The sequence below is a fragment of the Sorex araneus genome, chromosome X (genome assembly GCF_027595985.1).
Source record: "Sorex araneus isolate mSorAra2 chromosome X, mSorAra2.pri, whole genome shotgun sequence".
NCBI classification, from domain to species: domain Eukaryota; kingdom Metazoa; phylum Chordata; class Mammalia; order Eulipotyphla; family Soricidae; genus Sorex; species Sorex araneus.
In genome coordinates, this window is record NC_073313.1 from 119,409,610 (window position 1) to 119,431,278 (window position 21,669).

At 49.6% G+C, this 21,669-nt stretch overlaps 1 protein-coding gene across 2 annotated transcripts in view; it reads right to left on the bottom strand.

Annotated features, from left to right (window-relative positions):
* SEPTIN6 (septin 6) overlaps positions 1-21,669 on the bottom strand; it is a 138,676-nt gene that overhangs the window by 47,051 nt on the left and 69,956 nt on the right. For both annotated transcript variants that reach the window (XM_004614456.2, XM_055121016.1), the window contains exons 4-6: positions 13,195-13,381; positions 11,285-11,446; positions 2,151-2,247 (exon numbers count right to left, since the gene is read on the bottom strand). In XM_004614456.2, the coding sequence (XP_004614513.1) occupies positions 2,151-2,247; positions 11,285-11,446; positions 13,195-13,381 (446 nt within the window). The remainder of the gene's footprint in view (positions 1-2,150; positions 2,248-11,284; positions 11,447-13,194; positions 13,382-21,669) is intronic.

Sequence of the window (21,669 nt, forward strand, 5' to 3'; positions counted from 1 at the left end):
GAAGGAAGGAAGGAAGGAAGGAAGGAAGGAGGAAGGAAGGAAGGAAGGAAGGAAGGAAGGAAGGAAGGAAGGAAGGAAGAAGGAAGGAAGGAAGAAGGAAGGAAGGAAGGAAGGAAGGAAGGAAGGAAGGAAGGAAGGAAGGAAGGAAGGAAGGAAGGAAGGAAGGAAGGAAGGAAGGAAGGAAGGATGGATTCCGTTCCATTCCAGCACTATATAACCCCCCAGGCACCACCAGGGATCACTTCTGAGCACAGAATCAGGAGTAGGTCCTAAGCACCAGAGGGATATGACCCCCAAACAAAACAAAAAAAAAGGGAAAGACATTATTTGAAGGTAGGGGTTTGGGAGACAGTAGAGCAGTTGGAGCGCATGCCTAACCTGCACATAGCCAGGGGTGTCCCGGGCAGTCCCCGAGCACTGTCAGTGTGGCCTGGGTAATCCGTGGCACTGAGCAGCAGCAGCAAATCTTCACCCTTGGCTTGCCTGCTTGCTTGCTTGCTTGGGACACACTGGACCCAGTTTCAAACCAGGTACCATATGGTCCCCTGACTCCTACCTGGGAGGCCCACACAGACCCCGACATCATCGGGTCTGAGCAGCACTGCATTCCCCGGGTGAGTTCCTATCCGCTGCGCCCGCTGAACGTGTATCCCCGGAAGTGGCCCCAGGCACCATGAATACTGTTTTGGAGGTCCTGTCCCACACAAATAAAAAATAATTTTTTTTGCTGTTTGGGTCACACCCGGCAATGTACAGGGGTTACTCCTGGCTCATGCACTCAGGAATTACTCCTGGTGGTGCTCAGGGGACCATGTGGGATGCTGGGAATTGAACCTGGGTCGGCCGCATGCAAGGCAAACACCCTATCACTCCAGCTCCAAAAATTAAATTATTTTGTGTGTGGGGACAAGTTTATAGAAGACCAGACCTTCTGCATGCGAAGCGTGTGCTGAGATAAGAGACCCAACTCCCTGGCTCTCTTTATTTTTAAATTGATTCACCGTGAGATACACAGTTACAAAGTTGTTCATGATTTGGTTTCAGTCATAGAGTATTCAACACCTGTCCCTTCACCAGTGTACATTTCCCAGCACCAATGTCCCCAGTTTTCCTCCCAACACTTCCTCTCCCTGACCCCCACAGGCTGCCTCTATGACAGTTTTCTTCTTCATCATCATCTTCTTCCTCTCTCTCCTTTTGACATTATGGTACTGAATATAGCAATGTAACAATATAGGTACCGAAAGGTGATCATGTATATCCCTTTACCTCCTTTAAACACTCAGTTCTTGGCCAGAGTGCTCATTTCTAACTATTATTGTTGTACTGGTCCCTTCTCAATCTTAATTGCCCTCCCCCCACTTGTGGCAAGCGTCCAACTGTAGACCATTCCTCCTGGCCCTCATTTCTACTGCCTTTCTTTGTTTTGGATAGGTAGTAATTTTGCTTTGTAGTTCTTCTGCTTTGCTTTTTTTTTGGTGGGGGGTGGCACACCCAGCAATGCTCAGGGGTTACTCCTGGCTCTGCACTCAGGAATTACTCCCGGTGGTGCTCAGGGGGCCATATGGGATGTTGGGGGTCGAACTCAGGTAGGCCGCCATGCAAGGTAAGTGGCCTACCTGCAGTACTATCTCTCCTGCCCCTGCTTTCATTTTTTGAGGTGGACCATACCTGATGATGCTTCAAACTTCCTTCTGGCAGTGTTCAGGGGTCCCTCCTGGTGGTGCTGGGGCTTGGAGGGGGTGCCCTATGAGGTTCCCGAGATCGAACTGGGGTCGGTTAGATGCAAGGCCAGTATCTTAAGCCCTGTCCTATCTCTCTGACCCCATTTTGTTTTGCTTTCAATCTTCTCAGTGATGAAAAGGCAAAAGCTTGCCTCTTAGTCCCGTAACTGCCTGGTGAGCTTTATTATGGTTCTGATTTCAAGGGGGCCTTTGTTTGGGCTGCAACATTTCCCCCATTAACACAAAAGGGAGCTTTGTTGATAGCAGAGAAGCCAGAATATTGGAGCCAGGGTTGACTGAGAGTCACCCACCCCTGGCTGTTGGAGTTCCAAGCCAAATGAGGAGAGATAAGGGACTGATGGTAGCCTAGTGACTGGGTCGACCGGAGCTATGACTTCAGACTCTCTCCTGCGGACATGCACTCACCCTGCACCGTGCCCCAAGGATACTGGCGCGCCTTCATCATCTTGTTTCCTATCTTCAGCTCTTCTGTGCTGCCGATGACAGCGAAAGGCAGGTGGGCCTGAAAAAGAAGGTTCAGAAAAGCTCAGAACTCCAGGGGGAAGGCACTGAGCACCCCAACGGAAAACACGGTCCTTGTCCATGGTCCCCATCAGAGTGCCACCCCATCATTTACACCACAAACACTGATTCCGCTCAGAACCTGTCTGGGCTATGAGTGGCCTGGGCTAAGTTTCCACTGCTCAGAAATTCATCTTCAAAGGGAACAAGGAGAGCTGGAGCCATAGCACAGCGGGTAGGGCATTTGCCTTGCATGCGGCTGACCCGGGCTCGATTCCCAGCATCCTATATGGTCCCCCGAGCACCGCCAGGAGTAATTCCTGAGTGCATGAGCCAGGAGTAACCTCTGTGCATCACCGGGTGTGACCCAAAAAGAAAATAAAAGGGAACAAGAATATAATCCAAGGCAGGGCAAAACAGACACAGCCACAAAACGGGCAGGAGCCGAAGCAGTGACACAGATGAACTAGCAGTGCTGTGTTCACTGTTGTGAAGGGGAAGAGTATTAGGGAGGGAGGGGAGGGAGATATGAGGGATATGTCTCGATGGAGAGACTAGAGGAGAATCAAAAGAGGTGGGATCAAAGCCCCCTCAGCCCTGGGATGTGAGAGTACCTAGAGTGGGTATACACTGAAATCACACAGAGATTTGATCTCATTCTGCCCTTCAGCATGTGCTTGCCCTGAACTCTTGGGTTTAGAAGTTTGCTGTCCGCCTATACTTACCGTCCAGCTGCCCAGCACACAGTAGGTGCTAAATAAAGACTCCTTGAATGGCAGGAACGGGGAAAGAGGAGTGGGAAGGATGTCCAGGAGCAAACTGAAAGTGGAGCTAAACGGTCTGAGGAAGGCTTCATGGGCCAGAGAAGAGGCAGCCGTCTTCAAGTCAACCCTGAGTGGCCTGGGAAACACAGCCCACCCCAGCCCTATTCTACAGGGAGCTGGGCAGGTTTTCAGTGCTGAATGACCCCTGACCCAGCAAAGCCACTGAATTAAAAAGAATTCACAGGGTGAGAGATAGTGGACAGGGCTCTGGCCTTGCACATGGTCGACCCAGGTTCAATCCCTGGCACAACATATTCCCCCCCTCACACCCTGCCAGGGGAGACCTCTGAGCACACAACTAGGAGTAAGTCCTGAACACATCCAGGTGTGGTCACCCAAAGAAACACAAGCAAAAAGTTTGGGGCCTGGAACAGTACAGCAGGTAGAGCATTTGCCTAGCACACAGCAGACCAGGGATTGATCTCTGGCATCCCATATGGTCCCCGGAACACTGCTCACTATTCATGAGCATAGAGCCCTGAACATCATAAGATGTGCCCTCCCCCCGCCAAACAAGCAAACAAAAAAGAATTCACAAAGCAGATGACCCCAAGGGGAGGGACTTCACCCCACAGCGCTCTCCAATTACCAGCCCCAGGTCTATAGGAATAAGTTTTCTTAGCCTGCTTAAGAGAAAAAGGTTTGCAGATCAGGTATTCTGCTCCAATCTGCTCTTTCTTCCATTCTAGAAATGTTTGCTTCATTGCTATTCGGTGCCAGGTATTAAGAATACAACACGGGAAGAGATTGGAGATTGTCCTAGGCGAGTGCCATCGGGCAACTAAGGGAGAGTCACATGCCGATAGTGACCATACAGAAAGTTGGGATGATGTGTGAAGGCTTAAGCCCTGCAGAAACATTAACTTCTGTGGGGGTTTCTTTGGGGGGGGGGGAGTAGTGGTGGTTTGGGCCACACCTACCAATGCTCACAGGTTCCTCCTGGCTCTGCACTAAAAAAAATCACTCCTGGTGGTACACAGGGGACCAGATGTGATGCCAGAGACCAAACCCAGGTTGGCCACATGCAAGGGAGGTCCGTTACCTGCCGTAATAGCTCTCTAGCCCTGAGGAAAATTACTTTGTGGGAAATAAAGCAGGTTTCCCAGAACAGCTGACAATAATGTTACCCAGCGGATTAATAGCTACAGAACTTTATTAACAACCACAGCAATGTACTCAGTTCTTCAGTTTGTTCTCTTGATTTGGGGCCACACCCCAAAAATGCTCAGGAATAATTCCTAACTCAGCACGCAGGAATCACCTCTGGCAATGATCCAGGGACCAAGAATCGAACCCAGGTCGACTGTGTGCAAGGCAAGTACCTTACCCACTGTGTATTATGGCTTCCACCTTGTATTCAGCTTCTAGGTACTGTGCTCTAGGCATCTGTGTTGCATCATCCCACTGAATCTTTTGAGTTTGTTGATTTGGTTTGGGGACAACACCTGACTCAAGGCTTGGGGACCACACCCAGCAGTGCTCCTGGGACCATGTGGTGCTGAGATTCAAACTTGGTGCTTCCACATACAAAGCAATGTACTCCAGTCTTTTAAGTCATTTCTCCAGCTCATTTCACTGAACCTTTACAACTTTGCTATTGGAACCGACTGTCTGTCGGACTGTCACCCTGTTGTTCATCGATTTGCTCGAGCGGGCACTAGTAACATCTCCATTGTGAGACTTGTTGTTACTGTTTTTGGCATATCCAATACGCCATGGGTAGCTTGTCAGTCTCTGCCGTGTGGGTGGGATATTCTCGGTAGCTTGCCGGGCTCTCCGAGCGGGACGGAGGAATCAAACCCGGGTTGGCCGCGTGCAAGGCAAATGCCCTACCTGCTGTGCTATTGCTCCAGCCTGCTATTAGAAGCGGATTATTTTTGTTAGTGGTTTTTTTCCTCTTGTATCACCATGAGATACAGAGTTATAAATTTGTTCATGATTGGGTTTCAGTCATACAATTTTCAGACAGCCAGTGTCTATTTCCCACCACCAATGCCCCCAGTTTCCCTCCTGCCAACCCCCCTACCAAGTGGACATTTTTAGGGGGAGTGTCTGGGTCACACCCAGTAGTGCACAGGGTTTATGCCCAGTACTGTGCTCAGGAGATTATCCACTCCTGGTGGTTTAGAGGGAACCCCAAGCCCCTAGATGTAACCTGGGTCAACTGTATGTGAGTGCCTTCCCAAATGTACTACGGCTCCAGCCCCAAGGAGGTAGGAAATGACTTATCAGCCCTGCAGGGTTAACTGTGCATGCAACAGATGTAGCACTGTGGCAGAGGGAGGACTGTTAGATTCCCAAAAGCCCCTGTCTGAGGGCCAGGGCATCTGACCACATCTCCACCCACGGCCCCAGCACATTCCTACTTGGGGACCAAAAACAAGCGGAGAGACTCAGCTGTGCTCCAAAACACTTCCTGGGAAAACATTTCCTTCTCTACCGAGACCCCTCTCCTCCTCCCAAATGAAGACTTCAGACATGTCACCCCAATGAACCCAAGGACAGTGACGGCAGTGCATTCTCCTTTTGGGGTGTTCTACTTAAACGTGACAGGAGGAAGGTGCCTTAGAAGGAACGGGGCAGGTTCAAGAGGAAAAAGAGGGGAAAAATCCAAGACAAGAACGGAGACACGAGCAAATGTCAGTACTCCCTGGAGACTGTTATTTTTATCTCCCAAAAGCAGTCAGTGGGAATCGCAGGGTCACTCGCTTCCCTTCTACCTTCCCCAGCTGACATTTTATCCCTTCTAGCTGCCCAGGTTCCTAACTCCCACGCCCAGATCTTCCCAGGGAATAGAATATGCCTGCCCTCCCTCACTTCGCTGGAAGGCACCCAGGATGTCATCCTTCGGAAGGGAGCTAACCAACCATGAAGGGCAGGAGATGGTTAGGCCTATCTCTGCTGCTCTTGCGGCATCTCCTCCAGGACAACCGGTGGGATTAAGCGGACAGAGAAAACAAAACTCCCACCACCTCACCCAGCACACCCCTAGGTTCTACCCACTGCATCAACCTCAAAGCCAGGCCATCCATTTGACTTTCTCAGCCCTCTGAGAGATGGACAGGAGTCATACTTAGTATGCATGAGTCCAGGGGCCAGAGCGATAGCACAGCGGGAGGGCGTTTGTCTTGCATGTGGCCGACCCAGGTTCGATCCCCGGCATCCCATATGGTCCCCTGAGCACTGCCAGGGGTAATTCCTGAGTGCAAAGCCAGGAGTAACCTCTGAGCATCACTGGGTGTGACCCAAAAAGCAAAAAAAAAATGCATGAGTCCAAGGACACCCCAAGAGATGCCAAACAGAAAAGCTGCTAGAATCTATGTGACAGGCTTCTCTGGGGAGTCCCTATAGCTCTCACCCAGGAGACTACCACTGAGGGGGCCCCAAAATGTCAGAGGCATCAGTCTCAAGAAACTCTATAAGCTGGTAACCATCCTCTTTGGAAGCTGTTCTCAGATTGACTCCCTTTCCTACCTCATGACTTCCTTACACCTTCTTAGGATATTAGGTTGATGGGGTGTTTTTCTTTGCAGTTCTTTTGGGTCACCCCCAGGGGTGCTCAGGGGCTACTCCTGTGCTCAGGAGTGACTCCTGGTGGTGCTCAGGGGACCCTATATATGCAGTGCTGGGAACTGAACTGAGGTCATCACATTCAGGCCTTCCTATACTTTCTCCCTGCCCTCTCGTGGAATCCTGGAAGGTTATTCAGCGACCCCAATGACATTAATGATTCTATTCTGGCCCTACTACATCCATTACACTCAAAGTTTATGCCAAGGCAGTTCAGGACACTTTCTTCCTCTCTTGATAATCTCCCCATGGGATGTGTCTCCTTCTCAGGGTGGAGAGCATTTGTCACTCCTGCTGCTGGTAACACTGGCTGCCATCTTTAGCTCCTTTTGGCCACTGAACAACAGCATTTCCTGATCCCCTCTCCAGTCAACCTTTGGGGGGTCCCACAAAATTATGAGCTACGACCATGACACTGTTGCCTCTGGAGAACGAATGGGCGTAGGCCTGCAGGTATCCCAGTGCCCCTGTGGTCAACCATGTGTTCTTACTGGTCCCGAATGCCTTTGTGGGGACCACAGCCAAGAAATCACCCTCAAAGCCAGCTGTGGAAGTTAGTTCACTTCCCGCTCCCTAGCTATGGTTTGACCCATTCAAAGACCAACAATCAACTGAAACAACAGAACATTTTATAGGATAAGTATATACCCGAGGAACTGAGAGAGCTCTGCTTGAAATTATCAAGAAGTGGGGCTGGAGCGATAGCACAGTGGGCAGGGCGTTTGTCTTGCACGCAGCCGACCCGGGTTCGATTCCCAGCATCCCATACGGTCCCCCAAGCACCGCCAGGAGTAATTCCTGAGTGCATGAGCTAGGAGTAACTCCTGTGCAATGCCGGGTGTGACCCAAAAAGGAAAAAAAAATTAGTAAGAAGTGAAACCAAAGCTCTCACTCCTTTTTCTTGCCTAGTAGGACTCTGAGCCCTCATCACAGGAAGCTGAGCTCTCATCCCTTTCATTTCCTGCCATGAAATCCCCCGCTAGGCAGCAGAGCGATGGTTGTAGGTCTTCTCCACTTAGGCCAGAGGCTTCTTTCATTTCTTGCGATCCAGTTCCCACGATAATTGGCTAGGGTGGCTGAGGCTGTGGAGCTGGAGTCAAATCCAGAATTGAAAGACCAGCACCCCTTCCTCCTACCACCCAAGCCCTGGTTTCTGGTGCTGCATCTTCAGGCATTACGGCTTGTCCGAAGACCCAGGGAACTTTTCATATAGTTGTTCCGGCGGCGAGCCAGCAGGCTCCATGATCACAGTGGTGACATCCCATCCTTTATTTCCGCCCACAAAACACAAAGCGAAGCATTCTCATAGAGGCCCCCCTGCCCCAGGCATGCCAGAACCCAGGCATACTTGGTGGGAGACAGACAACCCCTCTCTTTCCCACTCAAAAAACATGCATGAATATTTCCTAGGCATGGGGGATTGCTCCAGCGGTAAAGCACATGCCTTGCATATACAAGGCCCTGAGTTTGATCCCCAGTACCACATGGATTGCCGAGGGCACAGCTCTGTTGGGAAAGGATTGCATCGAAAAAGTAAAAGCTGTAGGCTGAAGAGACAGTACAGTGGGTAGGGCACTTGCCTTGCACTTGTCTGACCCGGGTTTGATCCCCAGCATCCCATAGGGTCCTCTGAACATCGTCAAGAAAGATTCCTGAGTTCAGAGCCAATAGTGTAGAACCAATAAAATAAAAAATAAAAAGAGAAAGCTTGGGAGAAGGAGATCGAGGGAACGAGGGCTGGACTACAGGTGACAAAGGGATATAGTGGAGGAGGGTCATGGGCACTTCGATGGTGGGGAGCAAAAATTTTGCACAACAATACCACTAAAACTAACAATACTGCAACTACCTAAACTGCAGAGAGTCTCTTGCCCGCACGCCTGGCTGTCTTCCCTGGGGCCCCTCGGAGGGGATGGGCTTCAGCTTCCCTCCTCACCCCGAGCAGAGCTCCCGGCGGCCGAAGACCACCGGAACCTAGCTGCAGCCATGCTCAAGGCCCCTCTCCATGAGTCGAATCAACCCTGGCGATCCATGACGTGACAGATGTCGCAGTCAGATCGCCCTCATGTCTAATGGCATGATGTTCTTCGATTGGAGTACTAACCCTCAAGTCCACACGCATCTCGTCTTTCAGTGGGAAACAAAGGCAGACTATTGGGAAAAACAAAGCAAACAAGCCTTGATCTGCGCGCTGGACAAGGGCTTTCTCACTGCTCTCAAACTCCCCATGAGCGCCAGTGACCCTGGACTGCTGCAGGAGGCTGGAGCAGAGTAGAGGGCCAAAGCCCACGGCGGTGTTTAGTCTTGATCCACAGAGCAGGGTGCTTTTGGAGGACACAGAGCCCTCAAAACTGCTGCATATCCTAGGCCCTACCGGCGCAGAGTAAAGCTAGCCATCAATGACCTAGGAACTCCAGGGTCCAGAGGGGCCATCCATGGATCCCGATGCTCTGAGGTGATGCTCTGAGGTGACTAGGCATTTCAGGCACACACGCCCCAGACCAGGGGCCCTTCAGGCTCCTGAATTCTGCAGGCAGGGATTCGCTTTCCATTTCTCTCACCTTAACCAGCTGGTTTCCTTTCAAACACTCCGAGCGTGAGTATGCTCGCGTGAGTGTGCTCGGGGCTTACTCCTGGCTCTGCCCTCAGGCATCACTCCTGTGGAGGGAGCTCTTGGGAATCTGTGGTGCAAGGGATCAAACCCCGGGTCATCGGTGAGCAAAGCAAATGCCTTACCTGCTGTACTGTCTCTCCAGCCCCTTGTTATTCAGTATTCACCACTGGTCAGGGGCTCTCACCAACCCTCTCTACCCTCCCTCGCCCTCCGGCAACACACACCTAACCCCTGTTAGGGGAAAGAACCAAAAAGGGACAGACGAATGGGCAGGAAAGCAGGCGAGCCCATAGCTGGAAGCGGGGTGAACTATCCATGCGCAGCTGATGCTATAATGATGACTCAAGCGCAGTGGGCAGCAGGCAAGCTGACAAGGCTTCCCTGAGTCTGGCGCGACCCGGGTAATATGTCATTAGGAAATACCTGTTGCCTCTCACTCCAGAAAGCTGCTCACAAGGCGGTGGCTTTCGAAACCCTATGAGCTGTCGCCTTCCATTCCCAGCTCGGTAGGAGATTTGGTCTCTGAGCACACCACACCCCCACGTGAGGCCGCCAGAGACGCTGGACTCAGCCTCATTCCTTACTCATTCCTCCAGTGGGGGAAAGGGTGGGCGGAATGGGGGCGGGCAGGTGAGGAGAGGAAATAGAGCATGTGGATTTCAATCATTATTCACTTGCACAGCCTAACCTCATCCCCAACCCCCACCTCCTGCCACACACACACACACACACACACACACACACACACACACAGGCAAGCACGCGCGCAGGCACACACACTGAAAAAATATTTCCTCTTCCTATTTGCCAAACAAATGGGATAGGAGGACCATCCATCTTCACCCGACGCCGGGCAGAGCTGGATGGATGATCAGCAGGACAATTGACCCTCCAGCCTAGGAACAGCTGGATTAGCACGAGCAGGACCTTGTCTGGGTTGAACACAAAGATGGTTGGGGCCGGAGTAACAGCACTGCAGGTAGGACGTTTGCCATGCACACAGCCAACCAGGATTTAATCCCCAGCATCCCATATGGTCCCCTGAGCACTGCCAGGAGTGATCCCTGAGAACAGCACCAGGAGTAAGCCCTGAGCACTGTTAGGTGTGGCCCCCAAACAAACAAACAAGCAGAAGATCTGTTTGCTTTTCCTAGCAACCTTGGGTGGTTGTCTGGCTTTTCTCGGTAGAGATGTGAAACTCACACCCCCTCCACCCGTGCAGAACTTCCCAGAAGCCAACCTCGCCTCACCCTTCTCCTTGCCCTTCACCCACGAGTCATCTCTGCAATCTCTGAGGAGTTGGAGGAAGCTTCCCCTCCAAGAGAAGGGAGGCTTAGGGGGGTTGATTCTCTCACAGTTCCTTGGAAAATGAAAAATCAAAGGCTGCCTGAACTATGATAGTGAGGGATTTTGTGTTTGTTTAGTTTTGGAGGCACACCTGGTGATGCTCAGGGGTTACTCGATGAGTTCAGTAGGTAAGTGCCCTACCGGCTGTACTATCTCTCCAGCCGAAGGTGAAGAGGTTGGATACTTGAAAATATCACCAGCATCAGCATCCGTCTCCAAATTTCTTGGCTTATTACTTCCCCTTTTTTTCAGAAAAAAAAATGCTCAAGACCGCCTTTAAGGCGTGCTTAAAGCCATATATTTTATTTATTTATTTATTTATCTATCTATCTATCTATTTATTTATTTATTTTTGGTCATGCCTGACAATGCACAGGGGTTACTCCTGGCTCATACACTCAGGAATTACTCCTGTCAGTGCTTGGGGAACCATATGGGATGCTGGGAATCGAACCCACCTTGGTCGAGGGCAAGGCAAACGTCCGCCCTACCCGCTGTGCTACTGCCCCAGCCGCAAAGCTATATTTTTTAAACAAAGAGAAAGTACCTCCTATTACATCCAAACCTACTACCAACTCCACCACCCCATCATTCCCACCCACTCTGGAAAAAGAGTGGTCGTTATCAAGAGCTACTGGCCACCGATTCTATTCGCTGTCCCCTCCCACCCCCCCAGTACTCACATTCATGGTTCCATTGATCTCTGCCACCGACTCATCATCTGTAGGAAACTGATAGATCTGGACGCCGTTGCTGACAAGCTCGCTGGTGATTTTGATTTTGAACTTGGTTAGCTCACTCTTCGAAATGGCATCTGACTTGGCAATGATGGGGATGATATTCACCTAGGGGAGAGAGGAGCAAAGGGGTGATCATGGGGAGCAGATTGCAAGGGAGACACAGCATGACTTAGGCCCTTGGCCAGGGCGAGTGACTACATCTGGTGGGTTAAGGAAGCTAGGGATGTGGCTCCAGTTTAGAAGAGTTGCTCGACATGTTAGATACTGGGTTTGACCCCCAGCACCGCGAAACAACTAATGAACAACAAACCTATGGCCTAGGGCTGGCCACCTCTGTAGTGAAAGGATAATTCGAAAAAACAACAATGAGTGCTTAGGATTCTGTGCTGGGCACTGAGCTCTATGATTCCCGGGGATCAGCACAATTTTGTTCGAGCGGGCACCAGTAATGTCTCTCATTGAGAGACTTATTGTTACTGTTTTTGGCATATCCTATACGCACGGGTAGCTTGCCAGGCTCTGCCGTGCGGGCTCCATACTCTCGGTAGCTTGCCGGGCTCTCCAAGAGGGGCGGAGGAATTGAACACAGGTCGGCCGTGTGAAAGGCGAACGCCCAACCACTGTGCTATCGCTCCAGCCCATCAGCACAATAAATCCTAATAAAACTTCTCCTAGAGCTACTATTATTGCTTTTTTCCCCAATGGGAAAAAGAGGCATGGAAAGGACTCAGGACCCTCAGACCAGGCAGCTAGCAGAACTGGAATCCAAATCCAATTTTAGCCTTACTCTTTTTTTCTTTTTATTTATTTATTTTTCGCTTTTTGGGTCACACCCAGCAATGCACAGGGGTCACTCCTGGCTCTGCACTCAGGAATCACCCCTGGTGGTTGCTCTCGGGACCATATGGGATACTGCGAATCGAGCCCGGATCGGCCGCGTGCAAGGCAAACACCCTACCTGCTGTGCTATCGCTCCAGCCCCTAGCCTTATTCTTAAATGGCACAGCAGGTAGGGTGTTTGCCTTGCACACAGCTGACCCGAGTTCGATTCCTCTGTCCCTCTCGGAGAGCCCAGCAAGCTACTGAGAGTATCCTGCCCGCACAGCAGAGCCTGGCAACCTACCCGTGGCATATTCGATACGCCAAAAACAGTAACAAGAAGTCTCACAATGAGACATTACTGGCGCCCACTTAAGCAAATTGATGAACAATGGTATGACAGTGCATTCTTAAATCCACAACTTTAACCATGAACTATCACCCAGCTCAGATACAAACTGATGTGCTGTGTGATGTTTGGTTTCTTGCTTGTTTCCTTTTAGGGGAGTACACCCAATGTTGCTCAGAGTCAACTCCCATCTCAATACTTCGGGGTTGTTCCTGTGGTGCTCTGGGAAATCTCCAGCATTCCATATGGTCCTGCAAGCACCTCCAGGAATAATTCCCAAGCCAGAAGTAAGCCCTGAGCATCGCTGGATGTGGCTCAAAAGCTAGGACAACAAAAAAATCTGGACCTCTCTAGTTAAAGGAAAGAAACCACTTTTCCATTGCCTTTCCAGGTGCCAAAACTGGAGTGCCGAGACCCAGGCCACCATCTTGCTTGGCTGTGCCCTTATTCTCAAGAGGGATCAGGGCAGCCCGATCAGGTCATGCTCATGCTGGGCAACCACATCGCCATGTCTACGCTGCAGGTGCGGGCGCAACAGTCCGTCTTTGTGAAGGGCTGGGGGTCGACAGAGAGGAGAAGAACACCGAACAGTGCTTGGAATCTGCCATCTGCTTGGCTCCAGAAACCAGGAAGCATGAGTCCATCTCCCCCAGCCTCCGGCCCACCCGCAGCCCTGCCTCCGTACTTTACTGTCCAGCTTCTTCATGGTCACCAGGTCCAGAGACTTCAGGGAGTGGCCAGTGGGGGCAATGAAGTACAAGCAGGCGTGGATGCGGGAGTCATGGTAGGAATGCAGAACCCTTCGAATCTTCAGCTCCTCCTGCAGGTAAGCCTCGAATTGGGCGTCGATGAATTCCACAATGGGCTTGTAGCTAACAGGGAAGGGAAGGAAGATGGGGGGAACAATTGAAAGTTGGGATTTTCAGACACCCCTTTTTTATTTTTTTTTGGGGGGCGGAACCTCATAGTCTGGCAGTGCTCAGGGGTTACTCCTGTCTCTATACTCAGGAATCACTCCTGGCGGCACTTGGGAGACCATATGGGATGCCGCATATTGAACCCAGGTTGGCCATGTGCAAAGCAGACACCTTACCCCCTGTACTATCTCTCCCACCACAGACAGTTCCTTTTCAGATGCCCCAACTCAAATCTGACTCTTCTTCCCCTCCAGCTGTATTCCTCCATCTCCCCTGTATGGACCTCTGATCCTCGTTAAGGGGGCCATAATCTTGTTCCCCACAAGAGCCCAACATGCCCTTTGGGGCCCCTTAGGGTTGGAAAGTTGATCTCTCTCTCTCCCCCCAGGCTTGTACTCCCTGGATGTCTGGGCTCTGATTGATGCCTCACCTTCAGCCAGCCATTGGCAATTTACCCCAAGGTTTGATCTTCTATGCTTCTTCCAGGAGCAGAAAAAATTATGCTGAGGTGGGGCTGGAGTGATAGCATAGCGGGTAGGGCGTTTGCCTTGCACGCGGCCAACCCAGGTTCGATTCCCAGCATTGCATATGGTCCCCTGAGCACCGCCAGGGGTAATTCCTGAGTGCAGAGTCAGGAGTGACCCCTGTGCATTGCCGGGTGTGACCCAAAAAGAAAGAAAAAATATGCTGAGGCTGGAGAGATAGTACAGTGGGTAGAGTGCTTACCTTGCATGCTGCGGATTCAGGTTTGACCCCTGGCACCCCACAGGGTCAGTTAAGCCCTACCAGGACTAATTCCTGAGCACTGTCAGGTATGATCCAAAAACACGCAAAAAATCATGATGTCGGGGGATTGGGGTAAATGGCACAATAGTACAGCAGGCAGGCCTGAACGCTGCTGGGTGTGGCCTCAATATTTTAAAAAATCATGATACTAGGCTGGGAGATGGCTCAAAGGGCTGGATCCACAGTACCGCATAGTCCCATACTCCCCCTGACCACAGAGCTGGAATTAGTCCCTAAGCACTGGTGGTATGGCCGCAGAACAAACAAGCAAGTAATAATAATTATAGGAATATTTTGGGGCCAAAGAGATAGCCCAGTGGGTAAGGCGCTCACCTTGCATGCAGCCAACCCAGATTTGATCCCCAGCATTCCAGGAGTAATTCCTGAGAGCAGAGCCAAGTGTATTGCCGGGTGTGTCAAAACCCAATAGAAAATAAATAAATGATCTCTCTCATATGTGGGATATAAAGAAACATAGTAGGGGGATAACAAATACTCAAAGGCACAAGAAATCGAGAATTGGGTTTGAGTCTGAAGCAGACCACAGGGGAGGGAAGGGGAGAATAGGATGAGAAGGGGGACACTGGGACAATGGTGGTCAGTTATGGTACTATAAATCACAATGCCCCAAATCAAATTTAAATAATCATGATGCAAAGGTAGGTGCCAGATGCTTGTTTCATGTTTGGCATGGATGCATCTTTGGCAAGGATATGATCCTCGAGCCATCCCAGCAACACACAAACACACACACACAAGTGGTTGTATGCAAAGCTTTTCTTCATAGCCTTCACATCTTGCTAGGACTTTCGAGAAGAGTACTTTTTTTTTCTTTTTGGGTCACACCCGGCAATGCACAGGGGTTATTCCTGGCTTTGCACTCAGGAATTACTCCTGGTGGTGCTCAGGGGACCATATGGGAAGCTGGGAATCGAACCCGGGTTGGCCGCATGCAAGGCAAACGCTTCACCTGCTGTGCTATTGCTCCAGCCCCAAGAAGAGCATTTTGTTTTGTTTATTTGGGACCACACCCTGCAGTGCTCAGGGAGCATGCAGTACACAAAATGGAACCCAGACCACCAGGATGGGTTCAGCTCACTGAGCTATCTTTCTTGTTAGCTTTGTTTTTAGTTTTGGTTTAATGGGAGTCACACGGGCAGTACTCAGGGCTTCCAGCTGGCTCTGCACTCAGATGTCACTTCCGGCTAGTGCTCAGCGGACCATATGGAGCACCGGGGATCAAACCCCGGTCAGCTGTGCACAAGGAAAGCGCCTTACCTACTGTACTATCAGTCCAGTTTCTTGCCAGGCCTTCTTGAACAACAGCCACTCTCCTCTCCTCTTTTTTTGTGCTGAAAATCTCTTTCCTCCCAGACCCTTTCTGCATCCTCTCTGCTTAACTAGGTCAGCTGAGTTTCAATCCTGCCTCTGTTCTCTCCCTGTCTGTCCATCCTGTGCTTCCTCCCTACAGGTAGAAGAGATCGATGATCTGACCTCACGCAGTGAGCCTACAGAGCATTGCCATAAGAGAAGATCATCAAAGGACGAACAGTTCCCAGCCTGAGCCTTTGGGAAAGATGCGTTTCATAGATAAAGGGAAAAGAGCTTTGAAAAGAAGCACAGAAGACTAGATTCTGAGTACCGGCAGTTCTAGATACCAGGTAGTTCTGCTGCTGCAAAAACAAACAAAACAAAACAAAACAAAACAAAAACCACATTTCTACTAATAGGACCCTTCTGGTCTTCTTTTCATGCCTCTGAAGCAAAGACTGGAAAGACTGTTTTTTTTTTTTTTTTTTTTTGCTTTTTGGGCCACACCCGGCAATGCACAGGGGTTACTCCTGGCTCATGCACTCAGGAATTACTCCTGGCGGTGCTCGGGGGACCATATGGGATGCTGGGAATCGAACCCGGGTCGGCCGCATGCAAGGCAAACTCCCTACCCGCTGTGCTACTGCTCCAGCCCCAAGACTGTTCTTTTTTATTTATTTTCTGGTGTTGGAAGGACGCACCAGCGATGCTTAGGTGTGACTCCTGGCTCTGAATTCAGATCAGTCCTGGCAGGCTTGGGGGACCATATGGGGTGCTGCGAATCAAACCCTGATTGGCCTCATGTAAGGGAAGTGCCTTATCTGCAATACCATCTCTCTGGCCCCAAGGCAAAGACTGTTCTGACAGTTAAGATTATCAAAGAATCTCTTGGTTGCAATGAACCTTAAAACATTGGTAAAGATGGGTGGAGAGATAATACAGTGGCTAGGGCACTTGCTTTGCATGCGCCAGACCTGGGTTAGATTCCTTGCATCCCATGAAGTCCCCGTGTAACGCCAGCAGTAATTACTGAGCACGGAGCCAGGAGTAAACCCTGAGCACTGCTGGGATTAACCCATAAACTTCTTTTGAAAGTTCCTAAAGAATGAAGAGAGAAAATGAAGCACATTCCTTCAGCTTAGCTCATTGATTTTTTTTTTTTGCTTTTTGGGTCACACCTGGCGATGCACAGGGGTTACTCCTGGCTCTGCACTCAGGAATTACCCCTGGCCATGCTCAGGGGACCATATGGGATGCTGGGATTTGAACCCGGGTCAGCCGCGTGCAAGGCAAACGCCCTACCCGTTGTGCTATCTCTCCAGCCCCAGCTCACTGATTTTTTTAGCGACTTATTTGATGACTTGAATGATCCGATCCCGACACTGCTTCCATTTCTTTTCAGTGTTATGTAACATTAATTTTTTTCTGGCTCTCTTAAAGGCATTAGAGGAGAAAAAAAGGATGAGTCAGTTTGGAGGTTTATCCTTGCCTCTGAACCTATCCTTTTTGTAGTTGTCTCTGGCTCTGCAGAGATGCAGGGATTAGACCCACCAAATAGCCAATTGACCAAGTGGACTGATACTGATTTATCTTCAAGGTGTGCTTCATTGTTTTTTCATTTCTTTGTGGGGGCAGGGCTAGTCCACACCCAGCTGTGGTCAGGGATTACTTCTGGCTCTGTGCTCAGAGAGGGGTTCTGGTGGGGTTCTGGCAACCTTTGGAGTGCTGGGGATTAAACCAGTTTTTTTGTTTCTGTTTTTGTTTTTCAGCCACACTGGGAAGTGTTCAGGGTTTTCTCCTGGCTCAACACTCAGGAATCACTCCTAGTCATGCTTGTGGTACCATATGGGATCACAGGGATTGAACCTGGGTTGGCTGCGTGCAAAGCAAATGCCCTACCCACTGTACTAACTCCCTGGTCCCTCGAACAATAGTTGGATTCATGCAAGTGCCTTAACCCCTATACTATCTTACTGGCTCCATTTTTTTTTGCTGGGGGCAGGGGGACGCAGTGGTGGTGCTTGGGAACTACTCCTTGCTCTGTACTTAGGGATCACTCCTGCTGTTACTCAGTTAACCATGGGTCGAACAGAATCGAACCCAAGTCTCCTGCTTGCCAAGTACGATCTATCTCTCTAGACCATTCATTGAGGTTTCCATCCTTTTCCAGTCTCTGTGTCCTGCATGTATCTGGAATATAGTAAAGATTCCACCCATAGGTCTGTGCAGCACCTCTCACCCTACTCCCAATGACTGTCTTTCCATGGTATAACCCCCTCATCATCCACTCTTCTGTGTTTATCAGATTCCCGTCGGTGGTCCACAAAATCCTTTAAGCAAAATCCTCATAAAATGTATCATTTCCAGGCTAAAGGGATAGTAGAGTTGGTAGGGCACTTTCTGTGGTTGTGGTGGACTGGAGTTCAATTCTTGCTGTTGGATTCCCGAGAACTGCCAGGAGTGATCCTTGAATGCAGAGCTAGAAATAAGCCTTGAGCTATGAACCACCTCTGCCGCCTTGTAAGCTCATCTTTACCTGCCAAGAGATCAACTAGCTGAAAAACTTCCCAGACACCCCTAAATGGCTGAGATACCTGAGGCATACTTGGAGAGGTGTGGGCCAGTGTCCACCTAAACAAAACCGTGGCACCAGCCAGCTTCCACAACCCAAATCTCCCACCATGCCTCAGGCTAGATTTCATCACTTCAGGACTACTGAACTTCACAGTGAACTTAACCCTGCAAGAAACCTCAGGTACAAGGGTCCCCATGGCTAAAAACTCCTTTGAGATGGGCTACCTCCCCCACGTTCTTGTACTTCTGGAAGTCCTGGCAATCATGACCATGGACCTCCATTGCCACATGTAAACTCAGCCACCAAAAAATTTAACTCCAGCTGGACTGACGAGTTAAAAACTCTGGAATTTCTGGAGTAAGCAGCTGCATTCACGTCTGCATGACATCTCCAAAGTCTCTAAAACTGACAATCCAGTAGTAGCATACCAAATTTATGAGATATAATGTAGAAGCCAACCAATCTCGACAACAAAAACATTAAAACAGGAACTTAACTTGGTAACAACATTTTAGTAATCCCTCAGACAAGGACTTAATATTTGCATGATGAGGTACAATTTTCACTGATTTTATTCTAAGGAAATATTTTTTGATCATTTTTTTCAGCTGTTTATGGGTAACAAGCAATATCACTGTATAACTGTCATCCCATTGTTCATCGATTTGCTTGAGCGGGCACCAGTAATGTCTCCATTCGTCCCAGCCCTGAGATGTTAGCAGCCTCTGTTTACTCGTCTTTCCAAACAATTGGAGGTTCTTTCAAGGTCAGGGGAATGAGACCTGTTATTATTACTGTATTTGGCATATCGGATATGCCACGGGGAGCTTGCCAGGATCTTCCGTGCAGGTGGGATACTCTCAATAGCTTGCCAGGCTCTCTGAGAGGGACGGAGAATGTCACTGTCACTGTCATCCCGTTGCTCATCAATTTGCTCGAACGGGCACCAGTAACATCTCCATTGTGGGCCTACTACAGGGACAGGCTTGAAAGGTAGTTGGGAAATGGAGACAATGGTGAAGGGAAGTGACAGTGGTGGTGGGATTAGTACTGGAAGACTGAATTCCCATAACAAACCATCATGAACAACTTTGTAAACTACAGTATTTAAATGAAGTTTGTATTTGGGAGAAGTAAACCTTGAGCACTGGTGTGTGTCATTCAAAAATAGGAAGAAAGGGAGAGAGGGAGGGGGAGGGATGAGGAAGGAAGGAAGGAAGGAAGGAAGGAAGGAAGGAAGGAAGGAAGGAAGGAAGGAAGGAAGGAAGGAAGGAAGGAAGGAAGGAAGGAAGGAAGGAAGGAAGGAAGGAAGGAAGGAAGGAAGGGTGGGTGTTGGTTCTCTAAGCAATACTTAAGTCTTCCGCAAAGATGCAGTTTCCTACCTAGCCTTCTATGCTGGAAGTTTCAACATCTCCCACCCCCAAACTCCAAGACAGCATAGAGACCACCGCTCTCTTCTAGCACTTTTTATTTATTTGTTTAGGCACACCTGGCAGTGCTCAGAGATCACTTCTGGCAGGCTTGGGGAGAAAGGGGCAGAATAAGTGGTGCCAAGGCTCAAACCCAGATCCACTTTATGCAAGGCAAATGGCATACTCACTGTCTTGTCTATTTGGCCCCCGCTAGCTCATTATTCCCTGCTTTTTCTCTAATATCGCCTATCGCCCACAAAACCCCCAATCAAACCTAGCTTACTCCTCCTCCTCATTACTATTTATCTTTTACTTTTAAGAGCAGTACTTCTATTATTTTCCATTAAATTTTTTTCTTGTTGGGGATCCTGGGTTGTGGGTCAGGATCCTCTTATCACAAGCAAAACACCAGGAGATTAGGTTTACAGCCTCACACTTGCCCTGGGATCTGGCTTTTCTTTTATTAAATACAGCTGGGTGTGGTCTCCAAACAAAAAAAAATTGTTTCTAACTTTTTTTTTGCTTTTTGGGTCATACCCGGCAATGGACAGGGGTCACTCCTGGCTCTGCACTCAGGAATTACCACTGGTGGTGCTCAGGGGAACATATGGGATGCTGGGAATCGAACCCGGGTCAGCCACGTGCAAGGCAAACGCCCTACCCGCTGTGCTATCACTCCAGCCCCCTAATTATTTTTTAAAAGTGGGGCTGAAGAGATAGTATAGGGGTTAAGGTGCTTACCTTCAGGCTACTGATCCTGGTTCAATCCCAAGCACCACAAGTGACTAAAAATAGAAAAGTGGGGCTGAGAGAGAGCACCAGGGTAAGGCACTGGCTACGTCTGCAAGCTCCAATGTTACTTAGGAGATACTCACAGTTCTGTGCTCAGGACAGAAACCCAGCAGTGCTTTATAGTATTTGTGGTACTGGGAATTGAACCAGGGTCAAACACATGCAAAGAAAGTGCCTTTACCTCATTCCTATCTCTTGGCCCCTACAGTAATTTTAGCAGTAATAGTTATTCCATTACCAATAGAAATCATCAATATATTTTTGGGCTGCTGAGATGATACAGTGGGCAGGGAGCGTACCTTGCATGCAGCCAACCGAATTTGATCCCTGGCACCCATATGGTCCCCAGAGCCTGGCCAGGAGTGATACCTGAGCTCAGAGCCAGGAATAAGCCCTGAGTAACACTAAGTGAGTTCCCAAAGCACAGGAAATATTTATTTGGGGCCAAAGACAGGATAATGCAGGACTCAAGGACTCTTGTACACAGGGAACACCTGTTCAGTCCCCAGCGCCACGTATGGTTCCCCAAGCCCAGTCAGTAGAGATCCCTGAACACGGAGCCTGGAGGATAGCCCCTGAGAACCACCAAATGTGCCCCCTGAGCACAGAGCCAGGAGCAAGTCCCAAGCAGACAAATGTGACCACAAAAACCAAGTAATTAATTGAAAATTGAAAAGCACAGCCAAGAAATAGTACAGTAGTTCAGGGGTTAAAAGCATCTCTCTGCCTTGCATCTCACAAACCCTGGGTCAAATCTCCAGGCACCACATACTGGTCCCCCAAGTATGGCCATGGATCACTCCTGAGCACAGAGCCTGGAATAGCCCCTGAGCACTGCTGGATCTGGCCCCCCAATCCACTGAGCCATCATCTGAAAGTTCAAGGCAGAAGGGTTTTTTAAAAATATTTCTTTCTTTATTTATTTTTGCTTTTTGGGGTCACACCCGGCAATGCACAGGGGTCACTCCTGGCTCTGCTCTCAGGAATGACTCCTGGTGGTGCTCAGGGGACCATATGGGATGCTGGGAATCGAACCTGGGTCGGCCACGTGCAAGGCAAATGCCTTACCCGCTGTGCTATCACCCCAGCCCCGCAGAAGGTTTATTTTTCTTATTTATGTAATTAATTAAATTATTTAGGCTTTTGAGCCACATCCAGCAGTGTTCAAGGCTTACTCCTGGCACTGTGCCCAGGAATCATCCCTGGTGATGTTTGGGACACCATATGGGGTGCTAAGGATCTAACCTGATTGTTCACATGCTTGGCAAGTTCTTTACCCTATACTATCCCTCTGCTTTCTTGTTTCTTTTGTTAATTTATCTTACTTAGGCATTACGGTATCTAAAGCTTTTAATAACAGTGCTTCG